This window comes from Salvelinus alpinus, chromosome 13 (assembly GCF_045679555.1).
Source record: "Salvelinus alpinus chromosome 13, SLU_Salpinus.1, whole genome shotgun sequence".
Lineage (NCBI taxonomy): Eukaryota > Metazoa > Chordata > Actinopteri > Salmoniformes > Salmonidae > Salvelinus > Salvelinus alpinus.
In genome coordinates, this window is record NC_092098.1 from 49,304,991 (window position 1) to 49,327,725 (window position 22,735).

At 49.1% G+C, this 22,735-nt stretch overlaps 1 protein-coding gene across 4 annotated transcripts in view; it reads right to left on the bottom strand.

Moving 5' to 3' along the window:
- LOC139537851 (glutamate receptor 1-like) overlaps positions 1-22,735 on the bottom strand; it is a 113,118-nt gene that overhangs the window by 14,108 nt on the left and 76,275 nt on the right. For all 4 annotated transcript variants that reach the window (XR_011667608.1, XM_071339694.1, XM_071339693.1 and 1 more), the window contains exons 10-11: positions 21,344-21,550; positions 18,265-18,773 (exon numbers count right to left, since the gene is read on the bottom strand). Coding sequence is in view for 3 of the 4 variants with exons in the window: in XM_071339694.1 (XP_071195795.1) it covers positions 18,265-18,773; positions 21,344-21,550 (716 nt within the window). In the remaining variant the exon portion in view is untranslated. The remainder of the gene's footprint in view (positions 1-18,264; positions 18,774-21,343; positions 21,551-22,735) is intronic.

Genomic DNA, 22,735 nt, shown 5'->3' on the forward strand with positions numbered 1-22,735 from the left:
AAAGACCTGACCCCATTCCTGGCCTAAATCTATGCTCTGCTACAAATGTATTCTGAACTACAGCAGAGACAGCTGCTGCATCACGTCTGCTCCGACAGCGGCGCTACAAAACAGAAACACACATTGTTGGATTGTCCTTTGTAGGCTGCACCCACCCAATTAGTATGCATTGTATGAAACAATCCTCTCAATTTCAGTCTGAGCAGGCGTAAAAAAAAAAACATGAAAGTTGTGTGGGCTGACAGGGAAAGACGGATAGATCTGTAGAAAATGGCGTTCAGCGTTGTAGGATCTCCTGAGTGTCAATGCAGATTTCTCAACGACGACACTCCTCTTTCGGAAGCAGCAAAGCACTAACTAAAGCAGAGAAATTGTGTGAAAAAAAATTGCTGTAAAAATAGCAAATTGTTGTTTTGTGTTGTTTTATGCAAAACAGAGGATAAGCTCCAGTATTTGGATTTGCCCAGCCAATTCAGGGAGAAGGACATCCTCACCCACAGACCTGTTTCCAAATTCAGAAACCGTTCCTCTTGGAAGCTTCGCTGAACAAAACCTCCTTTTATTGCCCTGAATCCCTTGTACACAATGCAGCTCACACACTAAAAGAGAATTTAAAAGCAGCGAGAACAGAGTGAGCCTAAGACTAGGGGTTAGAGGGTAGCATGTGAGAATGGGCCATTGGAAACTCCAGCAAAAGGAAAGCACAAACAATAAGCCCTTCAAAATTCAATTCATGACAGCTTGCAGGCACAGAGATCTTTTGAAGCCTCGGCCCTAGCCAGCCAACAAGTTGATCTCCAGAGAAACAGCCTGCCAATAGTTTAAGCCACCAAGAACTGGACAGGGGATTCTCTAGGTCCAGCCCACCACAACGAGACGGGATAAAAACTCCCGATGGTCGTACAGTTACACCTCCAGCATGTTAGCAGCAGGGAACGATTCTAAAATAGCCATTCATTTATTTCAATGCAAACTAACTGGTAAACAGGGTTGACACTAATGTGGATAGTTATAACACTACTTTAAATTACAAATAAGAGGTAATGAGGTAACCATGCACATCACCACAATACATTTTAAAATGACAAATCATTTCCCAAGTGCGTGCTAGAGCAAACACATAAAAACACACACACACACACACACACACACACACACACACACACACACACACACACACACACACACACACACACACACACACACACACACACACACACACACACACACACACACACACGCGCGCACACGCACACAATACTCCGTCATGGTGAACTGTCCTCTCCAAATATTTGAGCTCATCAGCGGGAGGCAGGGTTATGTCCGTAGGTCTGTCAGCCAAGTCTGGGGCGGGTAACGAGTCTCCAGAGACGATGCTGAAGTCCAAAACTTGCATTCTGTCAGTCTGTTCTGCTTGAACAGAACACTGCAACTGCAGCAACACAGTTCAGATGTGACGCTGATCTGTATTTTTGACAGAACCGTTGTTAAACACTGTTAAGCATGTCATAACACTGAGGGTTTCTGGGTCACCTCTGTACAGGGAAAGGGCTGTGAGGCCCGCAGGGTTCTGTTTGTGTCCGTGTGTGTGTGTGTGTGTGTACTGTATGTACTGTTAAAGGAGTAGAATGTATGAGAGTGTGTAAATGTTTTAGCTATGGGATGGCTGGGCGTTGTGTTTGGGGTGTGTGTGTGTGTGTTTAACAATAGAATTGAAGTGACAGGGCCTGCCTGGGGCAGGAAGAGGAGCGTTCGGGGCGTCTGGTCACACTAAGAGAGAGCTCTGACCCGTACACCACCACGTCTCACTGCAGACACACAGGCAAAGGGGACTGGTCCGGGTTATACACTGACCCTTCCCCACTGTGTGCACACATACGTACTGTACATATGAACACACTTATACCTTTCTCTCCTTAAATTGATACAATATATAAACAAAAGTATATGGACACCCGTTCAAATTAGTGGATTCGGCTATTTCAAACACATCCATTGCTGACAGGTGTATACAATTGAGCACACAGCCATTCAACCTCCATAAACAAACATTGGCAGTAGAATTACTTTCAACGTGGCACTGTCATAGGATGCCACCTTTCCAACAAGTAATTTCATCAAATATCTGCCCTGCTAGAGGTGCCCCGGTCAACTGTAAGTGCTGTTATTGTGAAGTGGAAACGTCCAGGAGCAACAAAGGCTCAGCCGCGAAGTGGTAGGCCACACAAGATCACAGAACGGGACTGCCGAGCTTTAAAAAAATAAAACGTCTGTCCTCAGTTGCAACACTCACTAACGAGTTTCAAACTGCCTCTGGAAGCAATTTCAGCACAATAACTACTAGTCGGGAGCTTCATGAAAAGAGTTTCCACGGCCGAGCTGCCGCACACAATCCCAAGATCACCGTGTGCAACGCCAAGCGTCGGCTGGAGTGGTGTAAAGCTCGTTGCCCTTGGACTCTGGAGCAGTGGAAACTGATTCTCTGGAGTGATCAATCATGCTTCACCATCTGGCGGTCCGATGGATGAATCGGGGTTTGGCGGATTGCCAGGAATGCATAGTGCCAGCTGTAAAGTTTGGTGGAGGAGGAATAATGGTACGGGGCTCTTTTTCATGGTTCGGGCCCCTTAGTTCCAGTGAAATCTTAACGCTACAGCATACAATGACATTCTAGACGATTCTGTGCTTCCAACTTTGCGGCAACAGTTTGGGGAAGGCCCTTTCCTGTTTCAGCAGGACAATTCCTCTGTGCACAAAGCAAGGTTCATACAGAAATGGTTTGTCGAGAACTTGACTGGCCTGCACAGAGCCCTGACCTCAACCCCACCAAACACCTTGGGGATGAATTGGAATGCCGACTGCGAGCCAGGCCTAATCGCCCAGCATCAGTGCACGACCTCACTAATGCTCTTGTGGTTGAATGGAAGCAAGTCCCCGCAGCAATGTTCCAACATCTAGTGGAAAGCCTTCCCAGAAGAATGGAGGCTGTTACAGCAGCAAAGGGGGGACTAACTCCATATTAATGCCCGTGATTTTGGAACGAGATGTTTGACAAGCAGGGGTCCACATACCTATTGTTCGTGTAGTGTATCTCCCTGGCTAATTATTTAAAACTAATCTTAACCCTTTCATAACTCATCTATCTTCAGAAACCTCTGTATGACATACGTAAGTATGAGATATTGTGTCCATAAAATGACTTTAATGAGCTGTGAAAAGTTACAGTAACATTAGAGGTGCAGCACACATTCCTCCAGCGGTGAAAGTGGAGCGTATGAGGCTGAGAGTGAGATCCCCCTCAGGGCAAAAACGCAGTAGCAAACACACATCCAAGCAGACAGGAGCGTCTATCTTCCCTGAGCAGAGTCTAGCAGTACCAGGGAGGCATCAGTCTGCTGTACAGCAGGAGTGGTATGGAGGGAGGAATGGAGGGAGGGATGGAGGGAGGTATGGAAGGAGGTATGGAGAGGATGGAGGGAAGTATGGAGAGGATGGAGGGAAGTATGGAGGAAGGTATGGAGGGAGGTATAGAGGGAGGTACGGAGGGATTGAGGGAGGTATGGAGGGATGGAAGGAAGGAGGGAGGGAGGGAGGTATGGAGGTATGGAGGGAGGAAGGCATGGAGGGAGGCATGGATGTATGGAGGGAGGGCGGTATAGAGGGAGTATGTAGAGAGGTAGGGAGGGAGGTAAAGAGGAAGGTATGGAGGGGGCAATGGAGGCATGGAGGGTGGTATGGAGGGAGTCATGGAGGGAGGTATGGAGGGAGGTATGGAGGGAGTCATGGAGGGAGGTATGGAGGGAGGTATGGAGGGAGGCATGGAGGGAGTCATGGAGGGAGGTATGGAGGGAGGTATGGAGGGAGGTATGGAGGGAGTCATGGAGGGAGGTATGGAGGGAGTCATGGAGGGAGGTATGGAGGGAGTCATGGAGGTATGGAGGGAGGTATGGAGGGAGGCATTAAGGGAGTCATGGAGGTATGGAGGGAGTCATGGAGGGAGGTATGGAGGGAGGCATTAAGGGAGTCATGGAGGTATGGATGGAGGTATGGAGGGAGGTATGGAGGGAGTCATGGAGGGAGGCATGGAGGGAGGCATGGAGGGAGGTATGGAGGGAGGTATGGAGGGAGGCATGGAGGGAGGCATGGAGGGAGGCATGGAGGGAGGTATGGGGTGAGGTATGGAGGGAGGTATGGAGGGAGGCATGGAGGGAGTCATGGAGGGAGGTATGGAGGGAGGCATGGAGGGAGGTATGGAGGTATTGAGGGAGGTATGGAGGGAGGCAAGGATGGAGGTATGGAGGGAGGTATGGAGGGAGGCATGGAGGGAGGTATGGGGTGAGGTATGGAGGGAGGTATGGAGGGAGGCATGGAGGGAGGTATGGGGTGAGGTATGGAGGGAGGTATGGAGGGAGGTATGGAGGGAGGCATGGAGGGAGGTATGGAGGGAGTCATGGAGGGAGGTATGGAGGGAGGCATTAAGGGAGTCATGGAGGTATGGAGGGAGTCATGGAGGGAGGTATGGAGGGAGGCATTAAGGGAGTCATGGAGGTATGGATGGAGGTATGGAGGGAGGTATGGAGGGAGTCATGGAGGGAGGCATGGAGGGAGGCATGGAGGGAGGTATGGAGGGAGGTATGGAGGGAGGCATGGAGGGAGGCATGGAGGGAGGCATGGAGGGAGGTATGGGGTGAGGTATGGAGGGAGGTATGGAGGGAGGCATGGAGGGAGTCATGGAGGGAGGTATGGAGGGAGGCATGGAGGGAGGCATGGAGGGAGGTATGGAGGTATTGAGGGAGGTATGGAGGGAGGCAAGGATGGAGGTATGGAGGGAGGTATGGAGGGAGGCATGGAGGGAGGTATGGGGTGAGGTATGGAGGGAGGTATGGAGGGAGGTATGGAGGGAGGCATGGAGGGAGGCATGGGGTGAGGTATGGAGGGAGGTATGGAGGGAGGTATGGAGGGAGGCATGGAGGGAGGCATGGAGGGAGGTATGGAGGGAGTCATGGAGGGAGGTATGGAGCGATTGGAGGGAGGCGGTATTGACTGCCTTGATCTTGCCAGCCATTAGTAAAACGCTATTTCATATTTGATTATCTCTGTGAATGGGAAATAATCCCATCGGCTTTGCACAGTGGAGAACAAAAAGATTAAAGAGATACTTTGGTATTTTGGCAACGAGTCTCTTTATCTACTTCCCCAGAGTGTGATGATCTCGTGGACACCATGTTTATGTTTCTGGGTGCAGTTTGAAGAACGCTGCTAACAGCTGCATGTCTGTGAGGCATAATCATGTCTAATAACAATAAGATAATGACATATAATCTGTAATAAGTGTGCACTTAAAATGGCACGCAGACATTTACCTCAGAAGTTAAACTGGGCGTCTAGTGGCTTCTGTTGAGTTGCTACATGACGAGCCCTTCTCTGAGTGGCAGTGGTGACATTTACAGAGATCAGACACATGCTATCATTAATAAATAGCTGGGGTCTGCCCACAAAGCTGCTCCTTCCATCTCCCTTTGCTCTTGTTCTTCAAAGTTATGTTTCGATCTGGTTGTTTGGAGATTATCATCAACACGGCAGGTCTCCCAGTTCCTGAATTCTCTGACAAATAGCATCCCGCCAAACGCAGCTGGCCGGCCAGTTCTTTAAACTGTTCTTTCCTCAGAGCTGCTATCGATATATGACATTTGAGCTGTTTTACTGCAGGTCAGCTCACTGAACACACCAGTGTGAGAAGCAAGTTGAACTTTCTATTCATATTGACCTTCAGGTGACCTTTCATAGTGTAACGGCTTTCTTCCTGGAACTATGGTCAGGACGTGACACATAGTGCCACCTATCCACCTAGTGGCACCTATCCACCTAGTGGCACCTATCCACCTAGTGGCACCTATCCACCTAGTGGCACCTATCCACCTAGTGGCACCTATCTGCTCCAAATTAGACTCCCTCAGAGATGCAGTGCCCTCACGCTTTCACAGTGCTGAAGAAGCTACCTGAATATACTGTAGATTCTCGCAATACTGAAGAAGGCACATGACTAAACACTTAGTGGCCAGTTTATTAGGTACACCCCCCCCCCCCCCCCCGTTCACGAAAATGGTTTGCTCCTACAGACAGTGAGTCATGTAGCTGTGGCTTGCCATATAAATCGGGCAGACAGGCATCGAGGCATTCAGTTACTGTTCGATTAAATGTTAGAATGGGCAAAACCAGTAGCCTAATCGACTTTGAGGGTGGTATGATCGTCGGTGTCAGGCCGAGCCGGTTCCAGTATCTCAATGGTACAGATTGGTGGAGGTGGTGTAATGGTGTGAGGAATGTTTTCCTGGCACATGTTAGGTCCCTTGATGCCAATTGAGCAACGTTTCCAATGCCCCGAAGAATGCAGGCTGTTCTGGAGGCAAAGGGGAGGTCCGACCCAGTACTAGATTGGTGTACTTAATAAAGTGAATGTAGATTCTCACAAGACTCTTCAAAATAGAGTGGAGAGGTGTTCTTATAAAAGCCATCCTGTGTATCAAATCAAATGTATTTATAAAGCCCTTCTTACATCAGCTGATATATCAAAGTGCTGTACAGAAACCCAGCCTAAAACCCCAAACAGCAAAAATGTGCAGGTGTAGAAGCACGGTGGCTAGGAGGCTAGCTGGCTAGGTGTAGGCTACAAGTATTACCTAGTGTGATGCATGACTGATTAAGAGAGTCACTATGTGTTTGAGACATGAATGTAACTCATCTGTGCTCTGGCCTCATGGGTAAAGAGGTCCTTATCCCACTGAGTTTCTCCATTACTGTATAACCCCATGAGGTAGCAGGGAGGTGAATCACCACTATTTGTCAGGTCTCCCCTCCTCTATTTGTCAGGTCTCCCTTCCTCTGACAGCCTGGGAGATGAAGTCAAATCACCAGCCCGCCAAGAGGCTTAGACCATGAAACCCAAATGATTCACACAGGAGAGAGAGCGCGAAAGAGAGAGAGAGAGAGAGAGAGAGAGAGAGAGAGAGAGACCGAGAAAGAGAGAAAGAGAGAGACACCGAGAAAGAGAGAAAGAGAGAGACACCGAGAAAGAGAGAGAGAGAGAGAGAGAGAGAGAGAGAGAGAGAGAGAGAGAGAGAGAGAGAGAGAGAGAGAGAGAGAGAGAGAGAGAGAGAGAGAGAGAGAGAGAGAGAGAGAGCGAGAGAGAGAGAGCGAGAGCGAGAGAAAGAGAAAGCGAGAGAGAAAGAGAAAGCGAGAGAGAAAGAGAATGAGAGAGAGAGAGAGACTGCTCCCTAGTCAACTGAGGAGAGGGGAAACTGATGTGTTAAAACAGAAAGCTGCAGAGAAGACAAGCGAAGAGAAGATATAAGATCAAAGTCTTTGTAATGATTTCATTTGGAGGAATCAACAATCTGGAGTTCACGACTGTGCCTCGTTGGTCAGTATAGGGAGACAGAGAAATGGGGGAGGAAAATAAGCTTTTACAGAACAAACTAAGACAAAGTAAGACTTGGATTGTCCTTGGAACGGCCAGCGCTAAAGAGTTCTTCTCCTGAAGCTTAACATTTTTGGCTGGGTTAAATTGGATGCATCTATGACCGAGAAAACAACATCTGTCACAGGCAGCTTTCTGCAAATGTAATCTAATTTGGGCCCATTAGGCAGCTTTCTGCAAATGTAATGTAATTTGAACTCATTAGTTCCCTCAAAGCAGAAGGATACACATGTCCACCTAAATGTCAGGCAGTGACTGAGGAGCCAGCAATTAGAGCAAGCCAAGCACCCAGGCGCCTTACTTTATAATGAGGAGGAGGAGGAGGAGGAGGAGGAGGAGGAGGAGGAGGCAGTGGGAATGGAGGAATGTCACCAGATTGACCTGAACTAATGATCTAGTAATGAATCCCCACATGACTTTATGAAGGAATAAATTGATAATATAATAATATACAATAATAATAATCATAATATTGTAGCGACCCGCACAGACAGCTGTGTGTTATGTGTTAGGCTAGGAGGTGGTTGTGTTGTACTGACCAGGACCCAGTGTTCGCGGGGTCCGACATGTCAATCAACCTGCTATCTGCCAATCACGGGAATGCCTGGAATGTTCTGATGCCGGGCATCCTGGTGGTTGGCGGAGTGGCGTGGAGGGGGGTTGGGCAGGGGGATGGAGCATTGGAAGTTAAGACCAGGTTTAGCCTTTGTTCTCTCTCTCTTACGTCTGGGCTTCACAAGAGAAGGTCACGATTGGCTTGTGGGTTATCTGTCATCTATTTGGCGTGTGCTACGGCCCAAACAGTAGCCTGTGTAAAGTTGGTTTAATAAACCGTCAATTCGCAAACTCAAGCCTCTGTCTGGACAATTGTTCATTTATGATCTAGTCAGGTCATTACATTGGTGTCAGAAGTGAAAACGTTGATACAAGTTAGCCAGCTAGCTAGCTGACTTATGTGGCTAGCTACCGTAGGTGAGAACGGGGATTGAAAATGCTTCGAGGGAATCCGAAAGTGAAGGTGGAGGTAGGGGACGATTATGGCCAAAGAGGTGCGTGTGAATGGACGTCGGGGGTTCTGGCTGAGGAGATCGCCAGGGCGTCGGAGCGCAGAGGCCGCTTGAGGGAGGACGTTAGAGCGATGGCGGCTGAAGCGGGCATGAGTGCTTCGTCGACTGTATTTCGCGCGGATTCTGGTGGGCGGACCGAAGTGGTGACGTCGACGCGGCGTGACGAGGAATCTGGGGCTCAGGATGTAAACAAACATGGCGGCGCCCAGTTCCCGGCTGCGTCCGTATCTGTTAAGACCCCGAAGTATTCCGGTAAGGCGGATTGGGAAGCTTTTCATGCTCAGTTTGAACTGTTAGCTCATTTTAGGGGGTGGTCGGATGAAGAAAGGGCACTGCAGTTGGCTTTATGCCTCACGGATGAAGCTCTGGCCTGTTTGATATTGATTAGCCCCGAGGACAGACATGATTATGGTGCTTTAGTGGGAGCACTGAGGAGGCGCTATGGACAGTGTGTACAGCCCGGGCTACTGCGCTCCGAACTGAGTAATAGACGCAGGCAGCCTGGAGAGCCTCTACGGGTGCTAGCTAATGACATTGAGAGCCTCTCTCGGCGGGCATATGCTCACATGCCCCCCTCCGTGCAGAGCGAGCTAGCACGGGACCAGTTCATACAGGCGCTCTCTCCTACGGAGCTGCGCATACAGACCCAGCTGGCTCATCCTGAGTCATTGCAGACAGCCTTGGAGATGGCTTTGGAGAGGGAGCTGGTGTGGGCTGGGGCTTCAGCTGGGGCTTTGGTGGGGGTGCAGGGAGACACACCCTCTGTGCGAGCTGGGGGGCAGAGCAGCCCGGAGCCGGAAAAGCCTGCATGGGTGGCCGAAATGACAGAACTCATTCGTGCTGTGTCGCTACAGGCGGCACGAAACACACGCCCTGGTCCCAGGGTCTGCTGGGGTTGTGGCCAGCCAGGCCATCTGCGCCGAGATTGCCCCATGTCCCCCAGAGCTCAGGGAAACGGCTCGGGGTCCGCATAGACCGGGTAGTGCGGACCCCTGGCTTTCTATCCCAACCACCATCATCTTCAGGAGGAGCCCACCGGCACAGACGGGGAAGCAAGGCTCCACTTCCCCCAGAAGCAGACGAGGGCAAGCGGATGGAGCCTGTTGTTGTGGTGGGCCGGACCTGTGTTGGGGACTTTTGTCATGTCCCTGTCACTGTGGAGGGGGTGCCCTGCTCCGCCCTGGTGGACACTGGGTCCACAGTAACCCTGGTGAGGCCAGATATTGTGCCAGGTTGGACTCAGTGTGAGCCTACAACTGTGCAGCTCCGCACAGTCACAGGTGAGCTGGCACCCATGAAAGGGAAGGGAATAATGACTCTGACAGTAGGGGGCAGGACTGTGCGTCATCCTGTGTGGGTGGCGGCTGTGCAGGACCCTTGTATCCTGGGGTTGGACTTTCTTAGGAGCACAGGCTGCCAGTTAGACCTAAATAGGGGCACACTGAGCTTCCAGGGAGGACCGGAAGTCACCATGGCCCCCCCTAATGTCACATTCACTCAACCCAACAAACCCTTTACTCCAACAGTTAAAGCAGCAGAGACTCATGGCTGCCCCCCCTCCCCCACAGCTGTGTGTGACTTTTCCCCAGTCCCCCTGTCACCTACGGCGGTGTGTTACATTCCCCCAGCTACCTCCATGACACAGCCCTCTGTGAGCCCGGGCCGCGCCCCCCCAGCCCAGCTGCCCCAGATGGGAGAGGAGAGGACACTGTCTGCAGTGAGGGAGATATGGGGGAGGAACTGTGTTGGTCTTGACCCCGAGCAGCAGGAACGGTTGTGGCAGTTGCTGTTTGAATTCAGAGACAGCTTTGCGTTGAGTGAGGAAGAGGTGGGTCAGACTCATCTGGTGCAGCATGAGATCGACACAGGTGATGCTCGACCCATCAAGATGCGTCCCCGCCGTATCCCGCTGGCACGCCAGGAGGCGGCAGACAAGGCTGTGTTAGAGATGCAGCGGGCAGACTTCATTGAGCCCTCAGACAGCCCCTGGGCGGCGCCAGTCGTCATGGTTCCGAAGAAGGGGGGTAAGCTGAGGTTCTGTGCGGACTACAGGCGGCTGAATGAGGTAACTAGGAAGGACTCATACCCCATACCACGTATCGATGAGTCGCTGGACCTGGTTAGGGGGTCCTCCTGGTTCTCCTCACTAGACCTCCGCAGTGGCTACTGGCAGGTGCCCCTCTCCCCAGAGGCCAGAGCCAAAACTGCGTTCTCCACTAACAGAGGACACTGGCAGTTCAAGGTCCTGTGCTTTGGCCTGTGCAACGCTCCAGCTACTTTTGAGCGTTTGATGGACAGGGTGCTGGATGGCATCCCCCGACAGCAGTGTCTGGTATACCTCGATGACATCCTGGCCCATGGCAGCTCCTTCCAGTCAGCCCTGGGGGCGCTACGGCGTGTGCTGGAGAGGGTGGCTGCCGCAGGTCTGAAGCTCCACCCCGAGAAGTGCCACTTCATGAGGAGAGAGGTGTCCTTCTTGGGCCACCGAGTGGGGAAGGAGGGGATCAGCACCATGGAGGACAAGGTAGGGGCTGTCAGAGACTGGCCCACCCCCACCGACCAGCGTCAGCTGAAGAGCTTCCTGGGCCTGGCCTCGTACTACAGGAGGTTTGTACGGGGCTTCTCAAGCGTTGCTGCTCCACTGAACCGCCTGCTGCCGAAGGACAAGGCTTTCACTTGGACAGTGGAGTGTGAGGAGGCGTTCAACACCCTCAAACGTGCACTGATCGAGGCCCCCGTGCTCGCCCCCCCTGACCTCACCTTGCCCTTTATCCTGGACACAGACGCGAGCAATGTGGGCATGGGTGGGGTGCTGGCCCAGGTGGGGCCAGAGGGGGAGAGAGTGGTGGCGTACTTCAGCAAAACATTTGACAAACATGAGCGCCGCTACTGTGTCACCCGGCGGGAGCTCTTGGCTGTTGTGGCTTCCGTCAAACACTTCAAGTACTACCTGGGTGGTCTGCCCTTTACTGTAAGGACTGACCACTCTGCTCTCCAGTGGCTCATGTCTTTCAGAGAGCCAGAGGGGCAGGTGGCACGCTGGTTGGAGGAGCTTCAGCCGTATGACTTCACGGTGGTGCACAGGGCAGGGGCACGCCACTCCAACGCCGACGCCATGTCCCGTCGGCCCTGTACTGCAGACGGCTGCCGCCACTGTGAACGGAGAGAGGGACGGGAGAGAGAGCTGCGTGCAGAGGAGGGTGTCTGTGCCACAGTGTGTCGGGCGAGCGGGCCTGTCTGCTGTGAGCTGCAGACTGTCGACGTGGCTGAATGGCGGCAGCAGCAGGGACGGGACACAGACCTACAGCCAGTGCTACAGTGGGTAGAGGCGCAGGTGAGGCCACCATGGGAAGAGGTGACAGCGCTCTCACTCGCGACCAAAGGGTTGTGGTCGAAGTTTGAGAGACTGCGGCTGGCTGATGGCGTGCTACAGCGGGCATGGAAGGAGTCAGCTACGGGAGAGGAGAGGTGGCAGGTGGTGGTCCCAAAAGCATTGCGGGAGGCTGTGCTCCAGAGTACTCATGGGGGGGTGGGGACTGGACACTTTGGGGTCACAAAAACACTGCGCCGTCTCCGTCAGGGCTTTTACTGGGGGCAGCACAAGAGGGATGTGGAGGACTTTTGTCGCCGCTGTGACAACTGCACAGCGAGAAAGGGCCCCCCAGGCCGCTCTCATGCTCAGCTCCAACAGTTCCCAGTGGGGGCTCCCATGGAGAGGGTGGGAGTGGATGTAGTTGGGCCGTTCCCCACCACAGACAGTGGAAACCGCTGGGTGCTCACGGCCATGGACTATTTCACAAAATGGCCCGAGGCCTATGCTCTGCCTGACCAGGAGGCAGAGACCATCGTCGACGCCCTGACAGCGGGGATGTTCAGCAGGTTTGGAGCTGCAGAGTCCATCCACAGCGACCAGGGCAGAAACTTTGAGTCCCGTGTGTTCGCCACCATGTGTGAGAGGCTGGGTATGCACAAGACCCGCACTACTCCTCTCCATCCTCAAAGTGATGGCCTTGTAGAGCGCTTCAACAAAACACTTGGACAGCAGCTGGCCATCGTCTCTTCCAAACACCAGCGTGACTGGGACAAGCACCTGCCTATGGTCCTCATGGCATGCCGCTCCGCTGTCCAAGACTCCACCTCCTGCACGCCTGCCCTCCTCATGCTGGGGAGAGAGATCCGCACCCCTGCGGAGATGGCGTTTGGTCGGCCCCTGGATAGCCCTCATGTTCCTCCGGGGCCGGAGTATGCCCGGAGACTCCAGGACCGCCTGGAGACAGCCCACACCTTCGCCAGAGAGCAGCTGGTGAATGCAGGTGTGAGGCAGAAAAGGAACTATGACGTGCACACCCGGGGAAGGCACTTTGTGGCTGGGGAGCTGGTCTGGGTCTACAGCCCCTTAAGGAAAAAAGGCAGATGCCCCAAGTTGGACAGTCACTGGGTGGGACCCTGCAGTATCCTGGAGAGGGTAGGGGAGGTTGTTTACCGGGTGCAGCTTCCTCCCAGGGGGAGAAAGGTGGCACTGCACCGGGACAGGTTAGCCCCATACAGAGGGGCCTCTTCTCCCCAAACCCCAGGAACCCCCACAATTCCCCTCTCTGGCAATGACATTCTCCAGGCACCCACCCCCAGGTGCCGCAGACAAGGCTCCAGACAGCCCACTCCCCCTGTCTCCCCCCCTGTGTCACTGCGTGGTTCCCCAGAGCCACGGACTGTATTACCCGTTCCCGCTTCCTTGTCCCCCATATCCCTGCCTTCATCCCCTGGTTCCCAGAGGGGCACTCTGCGACCATCACGGCCACGCAGGCAAAGGAGACCTCCGGGTCGCTTCAAAGACTTTGTTTGTTCCCTCGGGGACGAGGGACTTTGTGGTGGGGGGGCTGTGTAGCGACCCGCACAGACAGCTGTGTGTTATGTGTTAGGCTAGGAGGTGGTTGTGTTGTACTGACCAGTACCCAGTGTTCGCGGGGTCCGACATGTCAATCAACCTGCTATCTGCCAATCACGGGAATGCCTGGAATGTTCTGATGCCGGGCATCCTGGTGGTTGGCGGAGTGGCGTGGAGGGGGGTTGGGCAGGGGGATGGAGCATTGGAAGTTAAGACCAGGTTTAGCCTTTGTTCTCTCTCTCTTACGTCTGGGCTTCACAAGAGAAGGTCACGATTGGCTTGTGGGTTATCTGTCATCTATTTGGCGTGTGCTACGGCCCAAACAGTAGCCTGTGTAAAGTTGGTTTAATAAACCGTCAATTCGCAAACTCAAGCCTCTGTCTGGACAATTGTTCATTTATGATCTAGTCAGGTCATTACAATATATATAATATACACCGTACAGTATGGTTAGCTGGAAACAAAGGGGCAGGCGTGGGTCCGGCTAGGCAGGCAGGCAGGGAGGGGCGCAGGACACCGTACAGTATGGTTAGCTGGAAACAAAGGGGCAGGCGTGGGTCAGGCTAGGCAGGCAGGCAGGAGGGGCGCAGGACACAGTACAGTATGGTTAGCTGGAAACAAAGGGGCAGGCGTGGGTCAGGCTAGGCAGGCAGGCAGGGAGGGGCGCAGGACACAGTACAGTATGGTTAGCTGGAAACAAAGGGGCAGGCGTGGGTCAGGCTAGGCAGGCAGGCAGGGAGGGGCGCAGGACACAGTACAGTATGGTTAGCTGGAAACAAAGGGGCAGGCGTGGGTCAGGCTAGGCAGGCAGGCAGGAGGGGCGCAGGACACAGTACAGTATGGTTAGCTGGAAACAAAGGGGCAGGCGTGGGTCAGGCTAGGCAGGCAGGCAGGGAGGGGCGCAGGACACAGTACAGTATGGTTAGCTGGAAACAAAGGGGCAGGCGTGGGTCAGGCTAGGCAGGCAGGCAGGAGGGGCGCAGGACACAGTACAGTATGGTTAGCTGGAAACAAAGGGGCAGGCGTGGGTCAGGCTAGGCAGGCAGGCAGGAGGGGCGCAGGACACAGTACAGTATGGTTAGCTGGAAACAAAGGGGCAGGCGTGGGTCAGGCTAGGCAGGCAGGCAGGAGGGGCGCAGGACACAGTACAGTATGGTTAGCTGGAAACAAAGGGGCAGGCGTGGGTCAGGCTAGGCAGGCAGGCAGGGAGGGGCGCAGGACACAGTACAGTATGGTTAGCTGGAAACAAAGGGGCAGGCGTGGGTCAGGCTAGGCAGGCAGGCAGGGAGGGGCGCAGGACACAGTACAGTATGGTTAGCTGGAAACAAAGGGGCAGGCGTGGGTCAGGCTAGGCAGGCAGGCAGGAGGGGCGCAGGACACAGTACAGTATGGTTAGCTGGAAACAAAGGGGCAGGCGTGGGTCAGGCTAGGCAGGCAGGCAGGGAGGGGCGCAGGACACAGTACAGTATGGTTAGCTGGAAACAAAGGGGCAGGCGTGGGTCAGGCTAGGCAGGCAGGCAGGAGGGGCGCAGGACACAGTACAGTATGGTTAGCTGGAAACAAAGGGGCAGGCGTGGGTCAGGCTAGGCAGGCAGGCAGGAGGGGCGCAGGACACAGTACAGTATGGTTAGCTGGAAACAAAGGGGCAGGCGTGGGTCAGGCTAGGCAGGCAGGCAGGAGGGGCGCAGGACACAGTACAGTATGGTTAGCTGGAAACAAAGGGGCAAGGCATTGTGATAATGATAATGGTAGTCCTGCCATGTGGCAAGGGAGCAGTGAATAAGGCCACACATAGATCTGCAGTAGATACCACCAAAGCCGGATATAGAATGTATAATATAGAATGTAGGCTGTAGAATATATAACATAGAATGTAGAACGTCTCCCAAGTGGCACATCTCAGTACTAGAGTAGTGGCCTTGACTACCAACAACGACGAGACAGCCTAAAGGGAGGAGGTGAGGATGCTGGGAGTGTGGTGCCAGGAAAACGACCTCTCACTTAACGTTAAAAAAACTAAAGGAGATGATCGTTGGACTTCAGGAAACAGCAGAGGGAGCAGCCCCCTATCCACATCGACGGGACAGAAGGTGGAAAGTTTTAAGTTCCTATACAATTCTACTGTATCTTAGTCTATATGTTCTTAATTCCATTCCTTTACTTAGATTTGTGTGTATTGGGAATATGTTGTGAAATTGTTAGATATTACTGCACTGTTGGAGCTAGAAACACAAGCATTTCGCTACACCCGCAATAACATCTGCTAAACACGTGTATTTGACAAATAAAATTTGATTTGAGAGGCGTCAATGCAGACCCTGGTTCGATTCCGGGCCGTATCACAACCGGTCATGATCGGGAGTCCCACAGGGTCGCACACAACTGGCCCACGTTTTTTTAAATAATGAGTTTGTCTCTTACCTGAATAGAGAATGTATTCTGTCTACGAAGAGGATGTCTCTTACCTGAATGTAGAATGTCTATGAAGAGGTTGTCTCTTACCTGTACAGCTGGTTGATGGGGACATAGTTTTCAGGGTAACCTTGAGGCAGCTCAATAATACTGATTTGATAGTCAAATCACAGCCTCGTTACTGTTATTGTGTTACTTTTTATTTTAGTCAACTTGGTAAATATTTTCTTCTTCTTGAACTGCACTGTTGGTTAAGGACTTGTCAGTAAGCAATTCACGGTAAAGTCTACACCTGTTATATTCGGCGCATGTGACTAATAAAGATTAATTTGAACAAGAGGAAAGTATCCGACGGGTGTGACTCCACCCCCACCACCTCCACCCAGGAAGTGAAACCAGCTTCAAATCAGTCTTGTGGTTTAAGTCAGACGCCGAATAGTACAAAGGATGTGAGACTAACCAGGTTTTATTAAACCTTTTTTTTTTATGCGAGTAAAGTCAGGTAAAAAATAATGACATGACGGGTCCGATGGAAATATAAAAAAAATGTTTAAAAAAAATGTTTCCACATGTCCACAAAACACGCTAGACAAGATGGGATCTTTTTGGGGAAATGAATTACGTGAGAAATTTGGGTGGAAACGCTTTTATGCGCTTTAAATAATATTTTAATTTAAATAATATTTTAATATTTTAATTAAAATAATATTGATATAATAACCATTATATCAAAGTAAACTGGGGAGTCATGTGATTGATATGTTGTGTGGTCCCTCCCACTACGACTGGTCGGGAAACCACTTCATTAGGCTACAGATTAAATAAATGATGATGAACTTCACAGGGTGAAAGGTCACGGTGATGGGCTTGATGCTCTTTTACCAATAAATATTGAGGGTCTTATGCTGGTCACATGATCATCAATGCTTGGCTGTCATTGGCCGTTTTACAAATAAAAAATAATCTTGCTTTTTTTTGTCTATAATAATCCCAGTGGACACACTCGCTATATAACTATTTAACTATATAACTATTTAACTATAACTATTTAATTATATAACTACTTAACTATATAACTATTTAACTATAACTATTTAACTATATAACTATTTAAATATATAACTATTTAACTATATAACTACTTAACTATATAACTACTTAACTATATAACTATTTAACTATATAACTATTTAACTATAACTATTTAATTATATAACTACTTAACTATATAACTATATAACTATTTAACTATATAACTATTTAACTATATAACTATTTAACTATAACTATTTAACTATATAACTATTTAACTATATAACTATTTAACTATATAACTATTTAACTATAACTATTTAACTATATAACTACTTAACTATATAACTATTTAACTATATAACTATTTAACTATAACTATTTAATTATATAACTACTTAACTATTTAACAGTTGCAATCCAATATATATGAAAATATATTTTCTTTCAACGAGATCCAGGAGGCACAATGTAAAGTTATCCATCCGAAAGGGTTCTTTTCACGTTAACTCACTGGAAGGAAGGAATCCTGTAAGAACCGTAACTGAATCTGAATCCATCTAATTTCTCCAATTCTTCTTTTGAATTTGACATGCCTATTCACCAAGAATCAACATGAAAAATACACCCTCTTTTGTGTGCCAAAAATACCCCTATTTTAGGGAATATCTTTGTCTCTCTTCTCTGAGAAGCTTCTGCTGATGTCCACGTCTGACCTGATAAGAGCACAACTACACACAGCTCCAACAGCAGCCTGGACTGGACCCTGGGGCTTGGCTTGGGCCTAGGGAACCCCTGACCAGGGTCTGGCCTGGACCCCATGACTGCTGTCTTGGGTTGTGATAAGAACACAGGCTCCTGAAGGCCCAGTCCAGTCATACTGTCAGTCAGTCTGTCACTCTGCTCTTGTTCTGTTCTGATCTGTCCTGTTCTGATCTGTTCTGTTCTGATCTGTTCTGATCTGTTCTAATCTGTTCTGATCTGATCTGTTCTGGTCTGTTCTTTTCTGTTCTGATCTATTCTGTTCTGTTCTGTTCTGATCTGTTCTGTTCTGATCTGTTCTGTTCTGATCTGTTCTGTTCTGATCTGTTCTGTTCTGTTCTGATCTGTTCTGTCCTGTTCTGTTCTGATCTGATCTGTGCTGTTCCTGATCTGTTCTGATCTGTGCTGTTCTGATCTGATCTGTTCTGATCTGTGCTGTTCTGATCTGTTCTGATATGTTCTGATGTCTTCTGATCTGATCTGATCTGTTCTGCAGGATGCCTCTGTATCCTTTCTGCTGATGACTCATCTTCCACGGCTCCACTGTGGGGAGACTATTATAGTGTGAAAGGATGTTGTTCGTGGAAACACTACAGGTAACAGTGGGGGTCAAAAAAACGTTTGCCTACCTTGGCGAGATATCACAGCCCTGCTGCATGAAGGCACCCAGCGAGAACCACAAGCTGTTGAATATCCCAAACTCATTGGTGTGCCCCTCACTCTGGCTCTGTCCTTGGCCCTGGTTTTGGCCTGGTTGGGACTGGGACTGGCCCTGTCCTTGGCCCTGGTTTTGGCCTGGTTGGGACTGGGACTGTCCTGGCTCTCTCCTGGGACTGGACGACTGCTGTCTCTGCTGCTGCTCTTGGCCCTCCTCTCCCTCTGAGTCGTCCCCCTGCCACTCGTACGGGCTGAAGCGGCTGACCAGGAAGAGAACCACGCTCACACCGATGTAGGCAAACACGATGCACATCCAGATCTCGTAGGCCAGTGGGTCGAGGAAGGAGAAGACTCCAGGTTTTGACTTGGTGGGCTTCTTGATCATGATGGAGATGCCCAGGGACATGAAGGGCTTGGAGAAATCGATCACCTCCTCTCTCACCAGGGTGATGGTCAACGGCGCTACTGCTACATCTGCTTTCTAGGAGTCAAGGAGAGAATTACGTGTTCATCTATGTAGCTCTCCCTCAATGTATCATTCACAAACAGTATCCCTACACTCAGAAATACATCTCTGTATTTGTCCTTCAAACAGTATCCCTACACTCAGAAATACATCTCTGTATTTGTCCTTCAAACAGTATCCCTACACTCAGAAATACATCTCTGTATGTGTCCTTCAAACATTATCCCTACACTCAGAAATACATCTCTGTATGTGTCCTTCAAACATTATCCCAACACTCAGAAATACATCTCTGTATTTGTCCTTCAAACAGTATCCCAACACTCAGAAATACATCTCTGTATTCGTCCTTCCATCCATAAAGACTTCAAGTGGATATGACAAAAGCATTTCCTTAAAGGGGCAATCAGCAATTGCAACAATAACAAAGCATTTTCCCAGCCCCTGCTTTGGTAAAAAGCTGAGGGATGTGGCTAAAGAAACCAGGGCTCCTGAGTGGCGTAGCGGTCTAAGGCACTGCATCTCAGTGCTTTAGGTGTTACTACAGAAACCCTGGTTTGAATCCAGGCTGTATCACAACCAACAAGCAGCTGCTTTTTACCAAAGCAGGGGCTGGGAAAATGCTTTGTTATTGTTGCAATTGCTGATTGCCCCTTTAAGGAAATGCTTTTGTCATATCCACTTGAAGTCTTTATGGATGGAAGGCGCACAATTGGCCCAGCGTCGTCCAGGTTTGGCTGGTGTAGGCAGTCACTGTAAATAAGAAATTGTTCTTAACTGACTTGCCTAGTTAAATAAAGAAAAAATAAATGTAACCATTTTCAATTCATAGACAGAGCTATCGATTCAAGGACTTTACCATCCACGACATCAAAATGATAGTTTTAACCATATCTTGAGGCTATATAGTGTCTGTTTACATTTACTTTGTTTATAATAATGGAGTAAAACAAGCTTATATTTTGGGTTCTGATGGGGTTTGAACTAAGCTCATGAGGCATCAATAAGCAATTTTATTCAAGATCAATGGGTCCAAAAGTAAAAAAAATTAAATAAATAGATGTAACAACTGCAGATTGCCCCTTTAAGGTGATGTGAAGGAATGTAAATCGCAAGGATTAGCATACGGCTCAGTAATAGTAAACTCTGTTCCCATAAGACAACTTTCTAAAATCACTCTCCAGCTTACATAAACACGGAGCCTTTTCAAGCTGAATAATAATGAATCGCTTTCAAGAAATATCAGGCTTACAACACTGAGAGAGAAAAATAAACCCCCCCCCAAGCTAGACTTGATTTGGTTGAGTCCACCCAGCACCTCTGTCATTGTAAGGACAGAACAAACATTCTACTGTACCCTAGACCAAACTAGGAGCGTATCTTTCATCTCAAGTTCCTGAGGGCAGAGAAATAGTGTTTTGACATGATTCACATGAACAATGGAAGATATGAGAAGTGACAGTTCTGTTAGGGACGTTTCAATAACAGCCTTCCTGGAATACAAATCCAGATACGGTACTGTTCTCAATCTGTTGCCTGTTGCCCAAATCTTTGGTTACCAGACAACAGCTTTTGACTATTTGTTACACTATCACTTCAACATTGGCAGCCTATCAAGGCCCATCTGAATTGTGTGGCTATGTGTTTTGACATTGAGGAAGCTGCTGGATATGTAAAGTGAGAGGTATAGGACCTTTGTCCGAATATATCTTAGAACTTGTAGGGACACGCTGCGTCCTTTCTGAAGTAAAGCTGTGAAATACTTCTCCAACACAATGTTATTGTTATCACAAAGGATGTGTGTCAAACCTACATAATATTCTAATGAAATAAACTATGCTACAGTATGTCCTTTGGCTACAGTTGCAAAGGAATGTACAATGTAGATCTGTATATGCTCCAGACTTATAAAATAACACAACGAAACACTATTTATACTATAGGCCACATTGAATTTATTTGTACGTATTTAGTATGTGACAAACATTCACTAACGAAATCATTGCACACATCTTTTGCATACATTTGTTATGTTAGGATTAAGGCTTAAAGTCGTGTCTGTATGAATATTAAATCTTGAATATTGACTGGGGGGGAAAGGCTAGAGTGAAGGTTGAGATAAAAGATGGTGTGTCCTTGGAAAACTACATGTTAGTCTAAAAGAAATGTGAAATAATGTCAAGATGCTTTTTATAGTGAAGATGAAGTTTATAAATTGCCTGGCTGGGCTGATGAGACAGTGGATTGCACAGTCAGATGGAACAGAGTAAATAGGCATTTTACCGTCATAGACTTAGCCGGTAGTAACTTGTGGAAGAGACACCGGCTGGAATGCGGTTCTAACCAATCAGCATTCAGGATTAGACCCACCCGTTGTATAAACGACAGATACTGTACCACATCTGCAACATTTCGGTTACAGCTACTACAGTATATAAACCCGAAAGTGGTTGCATTCAAAATGTGTCCTTGCTATTGGACGAATTCCATGGACAGCTGTGTTGACTGAGACTGTACAATTAACACATTTCTCCTCTCTCTGAGCCTAGTGAGTTGCCCAGTGTGTTCATGAGATGGTTACTAACCCCATAAACGAGCTCGCCCACCATCCCGTTCCACAGCTTGGACTCAGCGTCTCTGGCTCCGTACTTGCCATCCCCTACGATCTCCAGTTTATAAGTATAGCCCACATGCTTGGCGATCTCCGCGGCCAGCTCCACACAATAGCCCTCATACTTATCGTTCCCCACCAGCTGCTCATGATTCTTCTTCAGCATCACATATGGAGATTCCTAGGAAACATGAAGGACAACATTGATGTTTGTTTTTCTTGGTTTTCTTCACTCTGCACGCATTCGCCATTCATTTTTCACACATTTTTTAAAAGGGGCATTTATAAAGCTTTCCTGTACAGCTTTCTCTGGGATAATGTACTCTAGGGGTTCCAGGGACTTTCCTTGATTTGAGGGGTAAAAAAAAGTACATACCGTAGATTATATATATATATATATAAAAAATATATATATATTCGCAATTGTTTATACTAATCTAAAACGATACATAAATCTGCGATGCGTTGTGCTAGAAACAAGTGGTAAAATACCAGAGGAAGAAGTCCCTCGGATGCATATGAGAATAACTTTGGTTTTTCTTTATGACATTTGGAAGCTGAGCTACGCGTTTCTAAAGTTGAGGAGTCAAAGAAATCTGACTTTGCTTGGAAAGTAATCTGATACTCTGTCGCTATCAATTGATCTAATCACTTTCTGTAAAAGAGAAGAATATAATTTAAATTGAGGGTTCATATAAATTACCATAATAAAACATATTTGGTAGCGGAATAACATTTGGGGAAGGCATTTGTGACATTTTTCAAATGTTAAAAAGGGGGCCCTGGATAAAAAAAGTTGTACATGGTACGGTATAATATATGAACTTGTTTACAACCATTGGGCTTCACACCAATTTCTGTCAATTGCTTTGTGTATACGAAGGGGCCTTCAAATGACATTATTCATAGTGAGGAACTGGCCACCCCTGGGGGTCTGGACACAATCTCACACCTTCTCCTCAGTGTGGGGTGACTCAGATCTGATGGGCAAGCAGCGCTCCTGCTATTTCTGGCTGGCCAGGCCAGGATGACTGTAAAGAGGCTGTGTGGAGCTCTGGGTCTGCCCTCCAGGTAAAGCAGAACAGAGCTGCTGTGAAAACAGCCCTCATGGCCAGGCCACGGGTGAACACAACATAGAGTACAATCTGGAAATCGTGGGGCTGAGATAGTTTCACAGGGACACTATTTCAGAGTTCAGATTTAGCCAGAAGCATTTTGAGACACGCAAGGGTTATCGCTCCCCATCCCGTACTCTCTCCCTTCCTCTCGCTCTCTCTCTCTCTCTCTCTCTCTCTCTCTCTCTACCTCCCCATCCCTTACTCTCTCCCTCCACATCCCTTACTCTCTCCTTCTCCCTCTCTCTCTC